Consider the following 12005-nt stretch of genomic DNA (forward strand, 5'->3'; position numbering starts at 1 on the left):
GGGGTCGAAACTTTTCTTTAGTTTATCTTCCCTGAATCAGGTTTCGTAGCCTAGATCATTCTAAAATCTCTTTTTTTATTAGACTTGTGGAATTTCCGTTCGGGTGAATGTGGATGGAAATGAGGTGAGGCCGTATCGAGAGAAAAAAAATGAACGCACTGGCGATGTATGGTGTGATATGAGTGTGTAGTGAGGTGTGTACTTGTGTTTCGAGAAAATAAAGTATCACACTCCATGGCAGATAAAGAAAAGAACAATGTTATTAATTTCAGAGAAGGAAAAAAATTTGGTAAAATACTGGTGTACGTAGAAACCTACGGCCCTGCCTTGGACGGCGACCTGCCGGCTGGGCAACCCCGGACGGCACCCGCGGCGACACATGGCCGGGGTACAGGGGCACGTCTCTTTCTCCTCGCTGCCCGCATCAAACTCAAACTCTGCCTCGACTCCCTATAGCTGCCGACCTCCGCCCCATTCCCATCACCACCACCACGCGGGCCCAGGCGCCCAATCTCCGCCCCACGCCCTCGTCTTCCTCGTCTTCTGCTGCCGCTCTGCTCGCCCTGGCCGCCGCCCCCTCTTCGATCTTGTGCTGCGATGGAGCGGTACGAGGTGATCAGGGACATCGGGTCGGGCAACTTCGGGGTCGCCAAGCTGGTGCGGGACGTCACGACCAAGGAGCTCTTCGCCGTCAAGTTCATCGAGAGAGGCCAGAAGGTAATCGCAAATCATCGCCCTCTTCTAGTTCCCGCTCAAAGATCGCCTCTTCTTCTTCTTTTTTTGCTTCATGGAGTCTAGTCCCTGGTGCAAGTGTGCGACTGCGCATCGCTGATGCTCTTGAGCGATAGGCTCTAGGCGCGAGGGAAGATCTTGGTTTACCTGATCATTCCCTTCTGTTCTCTGTTCATCTGTTGCGCACTAACCTGCTTTGTCTCTTCTGCTTCTCTGATTGGGAACCCCTCCGAAATGTTGGGGGGTTTAGTTTGGTGCAGAGGTCCTGAAATCGAACGGCTTCGGATTTGTCAGACAGATTTTGGAGGTTTCCGCTTGACGTTCGAGAGCACTTAAGTGTTATGGTGTCTGTATTATGCTTCTGAATATTTCCAGCAAAAAGAGCAGAGTTTTTTTTCTTCCGGGTACTGATTAGCATCTTACTATTTTGTTTGATTTGGTTACTTTTGGGCCTTTCTCTTTATATTATTTTGTTAGTAGTTATAAAAATTTTCCAAGAACAAAAAGCAGGCGGATATAGTCTCTTCCCGCTAGTTTCGGTTCCTTTTTTTTCCGGCTAAATCGCAGCTTGCCAGCTTGTGTAATCTGTCAATTCAATCTTGTTTGACTGGGGGACTCAATTGATTTTTTTTATCACGCGTGATTAAATAGTAAAGTATTGCGTACAGCATTGGCCCAAGGAAGCTACCAGAAACTGTTCTACAGATAGTAAATTTCCGTTACATAACGTCTTCCAAATGCCAAAGTTGTTCGGATCAAGTATTTGCTATTAATACATTTGTTTATTTCCATAAAGTTTGTTATTTAATCTTGAGGATCTTCAGCTGTAATTGTGCTAATTTTCTTTAGTTTAATTTAATTGGATGGCCTCATCTAAATTAGTATCTTTTGGTAGAAGCTTCTAGTATGTGTATGATCTGTTCATCCATGCCTGTGAAAACGGCTGAGTTCATTAATTGATGCTACTGATAGTATGCTACGCTGTCCATTGCCCTTTTTCTTTTTGTGAAGCCCTATCTGTTCTCTCGAGGTGAATATAATATAAGAGTTGTATCCGGGTTTCTTTGTCTATACTTTATACCAGGCCCTGTTGTCACATTCTGAAGAATGAAGATTACCTATACTTCCTTTAGAAAGTTTCCTCTTTCATTCCCCCCTTTATAATATACTCTCTATTAAACTTTGAATATTATCTACTTCCGCTCATTATTTAATTCCACACGTTTCTTCTTTTTTCATAGATTGATGAGCATGTTCAAAGGGAGATTATGAACCACCGGTCACTGAAGCATCCAAACATAATTAGATTCAAGGAGGTAAAATTCTCTGACATCTAGGGAAGGAAGTATCCTGATATGTAGTTGAAGTTGAATGACTGCTAGAGTCCAATGGCTGACCACTTGTAGCATTCTTTGTTCAATGTCAATGTGCAATTATCTCCTTGAAGACCTGTTGCAGATAGAAAGTGATGGTTATCTGCAGTCCTTTATTTTTAGCACAAGGACAAATGGAATATGCAACGTGAAAGTCTAGTTGCAGATTTTATAGGGGTCTTTGATGGCGACTCTCTTCCAGTTCTGCAATTTTCGCTCTAGTGTGCTTGTGTGGAAGAAAAAATTCAATAGGATAACCAGGGTATTACTATCTTTCGCCCCAAGTGGGACCAGTTAGGATATCCAGTAGAATTATATTATCCTTATTGACTTAAGTTCGGCTTACCCCTTGGAGCCTTCCATACTACTCAAGTGGCGTTTATCTGTTATCCACAATGACAGGCCACTTTTAACCATTTTATGTAAATGTATTTATGGAAAGTAATGCAATTAACCAAGGATAGAAAGGTGTCTGTTAACAATTGTAGCTGACAGGCTTACAGTTGCTTATTCTTCTGCTGCAGCTCGTACGGTGTTTCTGATGCTCTTGCTCACCTTACTTCCTATTTCCTACTACTGTTTTCCAGACCTGATTTACTAATGGAAAGTATTTCTGTAGCGCATCAGAGTTGCTATATTCCAGCTTTTATGGAACATGACCACCTTATACTTGTCCTGTGAGATTTTGGGAGCAACAGTAACAGCAAGCTTAGATTAGAATATTGGTGTTACTTATACAATAGAGGTGCTGATTTTTGTGCTTTTTGGATAACCCTTGTTGTGGAATTTTCCTCTTGGTGCGGGAGTATTTGATCTTCCAAAACTGGTTGACGTGAGAAATTCAGGAATGATATAGTCCCGCAGGAAGAGCATATAAATGCACAAGTCATCATCAGGGCTCCTGCATTCTTTGCCTGGTGGATTGTCAGTAGTTTGGTAGCAATTTCATATCAGGCTGTTCTTGTGACTGCATTTTAGAAAGCTTATATGGTTATTTATTCAGTGACCAGTCGTACTATCTGCTATTACTTTACACTCGTCATTAAACATCTGCTTTGAACAGATTGTCTAGGTTTAATTTTCGAAAGTCATTTTTAGGTTGAAAAATTAAAGTAGTACTTAGTTTTTCAGGTCGTGCTAACTCCCACACATTTGGCAATAGTTATGGAATATGCTGCTGGCGGTGAGCTATTTGAAAGAATTTGCACTGCTGGGAGATTTAGTGAGGATGAGGTAAAAAATGTTTTCCACGAGCGTTTGGGACTTGTTTTGTGATGGTGTATGTCATTGCATTGACTGATTACTACTTACTCTCAACAGGCAAGGTTCTTCTTCCAACAGCTGATTTCGGGAGTGAGCTATTGTCATTCCATGGTACAAATTCTGTCAAGTTGATTATCACATAGCAATTTCAGTCGAACACTACTGACTCAGTACCACTCTTATGTCTTTTTCCATGCAGCAAGTATGCCATAGAGATCTGAAACTAGAAAATACTCTGTTAGATGGTAGTGTTGCACCACGGCTCAAGATCTGTGATTTTGGTTATTCCAAGGTACTCCTGCGCATATTATGATCTCACAAGTGGACATTTTCATCACCTAAACTACTACCCTCCATTTGGGCCCTTTTCATTTTCAGTCTTCTGTGTTGCACTCTCAACCAAAATCAACTGTTGGCACACCTGCATACATTGCTCCAGAGGTCCTCTCTAGAAAAGAATATGATGGAAAGGTAATGCCTGCTGTACCAGATTACCATTGCATATTTTCGATGTTCTGCAACTAAAGCCTTATAACACCGTGTCAAATATTAGGTTGCTGATGTTTGGTCCTGCGGAGTAACACTCTATGTGATGCTGGTCGGTGCATATCCATTTGAGGACCCTGATGATCCAAGGAACTTCCGCAAGACAATCACTGTGAGTACACCAGTTCCCTGCTTTTTATGGTATTCGGGGAGAAAACAATTATTTAGCAATAAATTTGGACAATGATATCGAACTTTTTGGTGCCTTCCACAGAGGATACTCAGTGTACAATACTCAATTCCGGACTATGTTCGAGTTTCAATGGAATGCAGGCATCTGTTGTCTCGGATATTTGTTGGAAATCCTGAACAGGTACTTCTGGTCAAATTATTCAGCTTGTTGACTCCAAGCTGGATCAGCTTTCAATAGTGTTTTATAATCGACATTTTCTACATGCAGAGAATAACCATTCCAGAAATCAAGAACCACCCGTGGTTCCTCAAGAACCTGCCCATTGAGATGACAGACGACTACCAACAGAGCATGCAGCTGGCAGACATGAACAGCTCGGAGCAAAGCCTGGAGGAAGTCATGGCGATCATCCAGGAGGCGCGGAAGCCAGGGGAGGCCATGAAGCTTGCCGGGCAGGTGTCCTGCCTGGGGAGCATGGATATGGATCTTGATGACATTGATTTGGATGATATCGACGACATTGACATCGAGAACAGTGGTGATTTTGTTTGCGCAATGTGATGTTCATGCGTGGTTCAACCGGTCAAGTAGCAGACTAGCAGCGAGATTCCTTTGGTTGTTGATGTATGTAGATCCTTGGATTATGCTTTGGTTTGCTTCTGAATCACATATCTTCTGTAACCAAGAAATTCACATTGCTGTGGATAGCATACAACGTGAACTTACATGCTGAAATCTATACAGAAATCATTGTGTTCTCGGTGCTGTACTGAATATAAGCCCATCAGTTCTGTTGAGATTCCTATCAGTAGCTTGTATTTGCTGATTTGCAGTATTAATTATGATGTGAAATTCTACGGTGGAAATTAGCCATGCTTTAAAAAGCAATTCACGATTTTCACGGCAGGGTGACCACTTGTAATAAAAGCACGAACACATCCAATTTCACCGAAGCAAACACTTTTGCCATACCTGAGGATGAAACATACAATGTTTTCTTTTAGAATTAATCAATGCAGCAGCGTCTTGCTTCGTCACGTGAAAAGCAAAGAAAAATCCTCAAAGCTGAAATTCAGACAAAAGTACAAAACTCTTCTTTAGTTTTCTACTACACTCTTTTCACATTCCGCAATTGGAGCAATTACATTGTTACACCTTAGCAGTCTCGTAGATTGTCTCATGCAGTGCCACATAGAATTTTTGCTGATGTGGAGGAGAGAGGGTGAGGAGAGAGAAAGAAGTTGTTGTTTTGCGAAACAACCGCCTCGAAAGCTAGATTTTAGGATTATGAGACGACTAGTTTTCGTTGTATGAGTTGTGAGTGCCATGTAACTCATAATATTTCTTTTTTCTGTGGACACCATTGTACATATTGTTTGTTAAGTTGTCTTAAAATTACGTGTCAATATATAAGATCGCATATTAGATAACACCAATATACTTGCCCTTACCAATGTTGTGAACAAAAGAACCAGTTAATGGCTGCCATGGCATGTCAGTTGTCACACGATCGAACGTGAAGGTGACATGAGCAGACGAGGAAAAAAACAAGACGACGACAGCGTGATCACAGATTCACAGTCCTAGAGAGATCGAAATCGAACACCATCGATCTAACGGATGAGCATGAAGCCGGCGCGGCGGCCACGAACGCTACGTACAAAGAGCGTAGAAACCTGGTTTAGCTGGTCATGATCGGTTGTAAGTTTGTTAGTCTGTAACGGGTCCATAAGCACACCGTCTGTAATCATGGTCAATCGGCCATATTCCTAGATTATAGTATCTTAGTTGCTCTCGCACTAATTCTAACATTACTACTCTTACATGGTATCAGTTATTTTTGATCTAATTCTTTCTCTTCCGCTGCATCTCTCTCGCCATGGCTGACTCCTCCTCCTCTAGCTCCGCCACCCACAACACCAACCCCTTTACTTCCCTCTCCCCTGGTGCCCCGTTTGCCGCCACCATTGCTGTCCTCAACATCCATGGCCATGTCCCAGTCACTCTTGACTGGGATGAGATCAACTTCTGGCAGTGGCGTACATTCTTTGAGCTCACTTTCCAGAAGTTTGCCCTCTCAGACCACGTCGACGGCTCCCTCGATGCCGTCCTAATGCGCCATGACGCCGAGTGGATGCAGAATGATGCGTCGTCTCCTGGCTCTACGCGACGGTGACGAAGGACATCATGGATGCAGTGTACAAGCCTCGTCTCTGCACCTATGAGGTGTGGCAGGCCATCACCGAGCTCTTCCTCGACAATAGCCTGCAGGCTGCAGCGCACCGTCTTCGCCCAGCAGGTGTTCCATAGCCTATACCAGGGCGGCACAGAGTATTGTGGGCGCCTCAAGCGGCTCTCCGACACCCTCGCTGATGTCGGCGCCGCCGTCACCGATCTGGCCCTGGTGGTCAACACTCTACGCAGCCTCAACAACAAGTTCAGCAGCGCCATCACTATTCTCGGCAACAAGAAGCCCCCTCCATCCTTCCTCTACACCCGCAACTACCTGCTCCAGGAAGAAAAGCGCATCGAGCACTCCCGGAAGGTGGAGGCTCAAATGGCGCTGCTCATCGCCACCTCTGCTTCCTCTCCGACCAAGCCGCCACCCTCCTCGCCAACCTCTTCCCCATCCAACGGCGGCGGCCGCAAGAAGTGGAAGGCCTCCGACCATAAGAATCGCTCCTCCGGATCAGGATCCAACAACTCGCCACGCCCATCTATGACGACCTCGACGCTAGCCTCCTCTCCGCAGTGGGCGTTTGCCTACAACCCTTGGACGGGCGTGGTCCAGGCTTGGCCACTGCGCCCTGGGGTTCTAGGACCGGGACCTAGCACTGCTCCGACCCAGGCACGGATGGCCCTTGGCACGCCATCTGCCTCCTACGACGCCAACTTCAACACAGGCGCCTCTGGCGTCCCGCCGGCCCTATTCTCCGCCCTTCACAGCATGCCGGCGCAGCAGCCGTACGGTGGTGGTTCCAGCGAATGGTTGGGTATTCATTCCTCCTCCTCCCCGCTTACTGTTCTGCGTCACATTATTGTCGTCAATGGCACATCGTTTCCTGCTTCCTCTTCTGGCCGCTCTCTTGTGCCTACTGCCGCGCTCCTCTTCACTTGAACAATGTCCTTGTTGCTCCACATTTGATTAAAAATCTTATCTTTGTTCGTGCACTAACACATGATAATTCTTGTGTCTGTTGAATTTGATCCCTGGGGTTTCTCCATCAAGGATCTGCGCACCAAGATGGCTCTCCTCCAATGTGATTCTTCAGGTGATCTTTATCCTCTGCACAAATGAATGCTCAACCACACTCCGGAGATCATCAAGCCCTTCATGCAGATCACACCACAAAGCTCTGGCATGCTAGGCTTGGTCACCCCGGCACTGCTCCTCTTCATCGCATTTTGAATTCATTTGGTTTTTCATGCTCCAAGTCTGACACTCATACGTGCCATGCCTGTTGTCTTGGCAAGCACGTATGGCTACCATTCTCTGAGTCCACTTATGTTGTTTCCTTTCCATTTCAACTCTTGCATTGTGATGTATGGACGAGCCCAATAATGAGCAATTCTGGATACAAATATTATCTTGTGATGTTGGATGATTATTCTCACTTTGCCCGGACCTTTCCTTTACGCAACAAGTCTGATGTTCTTCCTACTATCATAGCCTTCCATGCATTTGTGCACATGCAATTTAAACTGCCTATCATGTGCTTGCAAACTGACAATGGTAGGGAGTTCGACAATTCCGCTTCCAGGGCGTTCTTCACAGCTCATGGCATTGTGCTGCGCCTCACCTATCCCTATATGTCTCAGAAAAACGGGCGTGCTGAACGTGTGCTTTGCACTCTCAATGACAGTGTGCGTGCTGTGCTCTTTCACTCTTCTGTGCCAACCTCGTTCTAGCCTGACGCACTTACCATAGCCACCTACCTCCTGAACCGCCGTCCATGTCGCCCCCGCCAGCACCATACCCCGTTCGAGTTGCTTTTCGGCGTCCCTGCAACCTACGATCACCTCAGGCTGTGCTACCCAAACATTGCCGCTACGGCCCCTCACAAACTCACGCCACGCTCTCCCGCCTACGTGTTCCTTGGCTACCCGGCGGACCAAAAAGGCTACAAGTTCTAAATCCAAAAAGGCTACAAGTTCTAAATCCGATTTCACGTCGCGTTCTAATCTCACGACACGTCTATTTTGATGAGTTGACGTTTCCTTTTCAGCAGGACATGACGACATGCGTGCAGCCGCCGCCGGCACGATCCACACCACCAACATCGTGCGCACCGCTCCTGTGCCCGCCGGTTCATTGTCGCTGTACTCCCCGTGCTACAACCGCGCCACCACCACCCCATGCGTCACCCTCAGGTGGCGTCGTCTTGCCCGCATCTTCTGAAGATGCACCGCATGCCTCGACACGGGCCCCGCATCGCCCACTATGGCTGCAGCACACACCCCGCCTGCCGCCACTCCTACCACAGTGGTTGCCCCGATCCAATTGCTGGAGCCGTTGCCACACCCAAAGCCTCCGCATCTACCTCAACGCCTCCAGCATCGCCGCCACCCCGCTCCTCCAGCCGCTCATCCGATAATCACCCGTGCCAAGGCGGGCATTCGCCTTCCCAACCCCAAGTACGCCAACGTCGCAATAGCTCCTCCTTTTGTGCCTCCGTCTTTGGTACACAGTGCTCTTCCGCGCCTCCGTCTTCGATACGCAGTGCTCTCTGCGATCCGGAAGGCTTTGATCTCCAATGACACATGGACTTTGGTTCCCTGGCTGCCTGGCGCAAATGTGATCACAAGCAAATGGGTGTTTAAGAACAAGCTTCATCCAGATGGTACACTAGAATGCCGCAAAGCTCGATGGGTTATCCGGGGATTCAATCAGCGTGCCGGCATTGATTTTCATCAGACCTTCTCACCAGTTGTCAAACCGGCTTCCATCCGCACTGTCCTCCACCTTGCTACTGCCCGGCGCTGGCCTGTTCACCAACTCGATATCAAAAATGCATTCTTGCATGGCAACTTGGCTGAGCATGTATATTGCCATCAGCCTGCAAGGTTCATCAACGCCGCGCATCCTGACCATGTGTGCCTCCTGGTCAAATCGCCGTACGGGCTTAAGCAAGCACCGCGTGCCTGGTTCTAGTGTCTCGGTGGCCATCTTCGCAGCATCGGCTTCAAACCTACTGGCTCTGACAACTCACTGTTCGTCTACAAGTGTGAGCATGCCGTCGTGTTCCTCCTTGTGTACATCGATGACATCATTCTCACCGCGTCGTCCGATGAGCTCCTCCAGCGCGTCATCAGAATTCGCTCTCAAGGATCTCGGCCCCCTCCGGTTCTTCCTCGGTGTGCAGGTCCGGTGGGACGCCTCAGGGTTCTTCCTCACACAAGCACAGTACAACGAAGACATTCTTGATTGCGCGAGCATGGTGAAGTGCAAGCCCGTTCCTACTCCGGTCGACACAAAGCCCAAGGTTTCCGCCAACGATGGCAAGCTCCTGTCCGACGCCACGTTCTACCGCAGCATCGCCGGTGCACTTCAATACCTGATGCTGACACGGCCGGTGCACTTCAATACCTGATGCTGACATGGCCTGACATCGCCTATGCTGTGAACCAGGCGTGCCTTCACATGCACGCACCGCGTGACGCCTACTAGAACCTCATCAAACAGGTGTTGTGCTACCTGCGAGGGACAATCAACGACGGCATTCATGTTTCAGCTTCCTCTTCCTGCGACCTCACGGTCTACTCTGATGCTGACTGGGCCGGGTGCCCAGATACTCGCCGTTCGACATCGGGATACTGCGTCTTCCTCGGCAACACCTTGGTCTCCTGGTCATTGAAGAGGCAGACCACCGTATCTTGGTCCAGTGCGGAGGTGGAATACTAAGCGGTGGTGACAGTCCTAGGTGGCGAACACGGGGGCCGAGTGTTGCTGGCTGCGAAGCCTGCTCCACGAGCTGTACGTTCCGGTCAACAAGGTTACGGTGATCTACTGTGATAATGTGTTGGCTGTAGGCGAAAAGGTTCAGCTGGGGCACATGCGTGTCATTCAGGTTCCGTCTCGGCAGCAACTTGCAGATATCATGACCAAAGGTCTATCTACACCTTTGTTTCAGAAGTTCAGTTTGTCCGGGGGTGTAGGAAACCTGGTTTAGCTGGTCATGATCGGTTGCAAGTTGGTTAGTCTCTAACGGATTCATAGGTACACTGTTTGTAATCCTGGTCAATCGGCCATATCCATAGGATCTTTGTTGCTCTCACACCACTCCTGCGTGTATATGTACTGGCCGATTGACATCAATACAAGTTTTCTGACATTACTACTCTTACACAGAGATCTTCTAGACGGCTCGGGGCTTGTTGGGTTCCGACGGCGTCCTCTCTTGCTTGCGAGCCAGGTGCGGCGGCGCGCGCAGGCCCAGCACCACGGCTCGCTTGACCGGCGGCGGCATCGCCGAGCCGCCGGGCGCTGGCGGCTCCCACGGCCGGAAGACGCGCGCGCGCCGCCGCTCCTCCTCGTCCCCGTCCTTGCCCTCCTCCACCTTCCGGGTGCGGCGGCCGTACTCGGCCCGGGCGTCCCGCAGCAGCGCGTCGAAGAAGAGCTCTTCGGCGGCCTCCGGGTCCTGGTCGATCAGGTCCTCCCAGAGCCGCACCAGCTCGGCCCTCGACATGACCCGAGGGACGACGCCGGCGGCATTGCCGGGCGCCCCTGCCGGCGGAGGCCCCGCCATGGACTCACTCGACGTCGACGCGCCGGCGCCGATCAACCGAGATGCTCGCCGGTTGAGCTGGCTTCTCTAGGCAGCGGTGGCGCGCGGATTGAGGTGGAGCGACGGGGGCTGCTATGCTATGGCGCGCGCGCGTTCTGTCGCGAAATTATATGGAGGTGCGCCTTGCATGTAGACGCGGCAGCTCGGAAATCGGCTCGGACTCGGAGTCCGCTCTTAAAGCTGAGCTGAGTTCGTTTCGGGTTCGCGAGACCATTTTTGTGGGTGACGTGTAGTACTCCACACGACAGTGACGTACGGATTTTGGTCGGTTGGAATTGTTTTAGGTCCCGTTTGGGTCCCTTCATTTTGAAGGAATTGGAATCTATTTAATGGAGTAGGCTAATTTATGTTGGAATGTGGTATTCCACAACTTTCCAAAGTTTAGATATAACCTATCTTAAATTCATGGGGTGGGAGATGGAAATTGATTCTATAGATTATGGTTATTAGAATGGAATTCAATTCTTATAGCACGCTCTTAGACTCGCTTCTCTATAATAGAAGTGCAGCATATAAGTATCTCTCCCATATCACCAACTATAATATACAACTATATTCCACGTACAATTATATTAGCTTAATTAATTTGTGTCTAAATTATGATTATTAGGATGGAATTCAATTCCAATGATCCAAACGGGGCCTTATAGATTTTTAAATATCGTTTGGAATTGTTTTATAGATTTTTAAATATCGGTTGGGAGTAATCAGGTTTGCAACAATTTAGTTCGCCGGAATTCGCAAATCGGATGAAAATTAACCTCGTAAAGGAAAGTTCATAGGTTCTTGGGCCAAGTAATGCGTGCTCTTCCTTGGATCCCCCCACGGCCCGATCGGATCGGAGTCCGAAGCTGCCCGACCATCCCCTGCCAACGCCCCCCGCAGGCCGCCGCGCTTGCCAACGTCACGTCGTCACCCGGCAGCCGCCCGGAGCCCCGCCGCTGCCGCGCATGCGCGAGGCAGGCCGCGTTACCTGGGCGTCCGGGTGTTCGACGCAATCATTTTCTGCCGAAGTTGGGAGACTTTCACTAGGGACTCGGCAGGTTCTTGCTTGCTATCGATAGGCATTTCTCTTGCTGCTGCAACTAGTGGACTGCCCACTTCCAGGAGCACGTCATCACATATACCAAACGGAAATGTACGCTCGCAGTTGATGCCTTACAATTGCCTTCG

General features: G+C 48.6%; 2 protein-coding genes across 2 annotated transcripts; both read left to right on the top strand.

The window, feature by feature from the left end:
- The first annotated feature begins 448 nt into the window (after nucleotides 1–448).
- On the top strand, nucleotides 449–4804 carry LOC117840645 (serine/threonine-protein kinase SAPK1). Its single transcript, XM_034721161.2, has 9 exons — nucleotides 449–717; nucleotides 1974–2048; nucleotides 3237–3338; nucleotides 3426–3479; nucleotides 3568–3660; nucleotides 3747–3839; nucleotides 3922–4026; nucleotides 4129–4227; nucleotides 4315–4804. Exons 1-9 carry the CDS (start codon nucleotides 598–600, stop codon nucleotides 4606–4608), a joined length of 1035 nt encoding a protein of 344 aa, XP_034577052.1. The 5' UTR covers nucleotides 449–597; the 3' UTR covers nucleotides 4609–4804.
- A 1464-nt stretch (nucleotides 4805–6268) lies between these two features.
- LOC117840779 (uncharacterized) lies at nucleotides 6269–7642 on the top strand. Its single transcript, XM_072290529.1, has 2 exons — nucleotides 6269–7040; nucleotides 7277–7642. Exons 1-2 carry the CDS (start codon nucleotides 6269–6271, stop codon nucleotides 7309–7311), a joined length of 807 nt encoding a protein of 268 aa, XP_072146630.1. The 3' UTR covers nucleotides 7312–7642.
- The last annotated feature ends 4363 nt before the right edge of the window (nucleotides 7643–12005 follow it).

This window comes from Setaria viridis, chromosome 9 (genome assembly GCF_005286985.2).
Source record: "Setaria viridis chromosome 9, Setaria_viridis_v4.0, whole genome shotgun sequence".
Classification (NCBI taxonomy): Eukaryota; Viridiplantae; Streptophyta; class Magnoliopsida; order Poales; family Poaceae; genus Setaria; species Setaria viridis.

Excerpts from the sequence above, each read along its gene's own strand:
- LOC117840645 (XM_034721161.2), top strand. The coding sequence starts at position 598 with ATGGAGCGGTACGAGGTGATCAGGGACATCGGGTCGGGCAACTTCGGG. Across the intron at positions 2,049-3,236 it reads ACATAATTAGATTCAAGGAG|GTCGTGCTAACTCCCACACA; the intron begins GTAAAATTCTCT and ends TTAGTTTTTCAG. Across the intron at positions 4,027-4,128 it reads ACTTCCGCAAGACAATCACT|AGGATACTCAGTGTACAATA; the intron begins GTGAGTACACCA and ends TGCCTTCCACAG.
- LOC117840779 (XM_072290529.1), top strand. The coding sequence starts at position 6,269 with ATGAGGTGTGGCAGGCCATCACCGAGCTCTTCCTCGACAATAGCCTGC. Across the intron at positions 7,041-7,276 it reads TGGTTCCAGCGAATGGTTGG|GATCTGCGCACCAAGATGGC; the intron begins GTATTCATTCCT and ends TTCTCCATCAAG.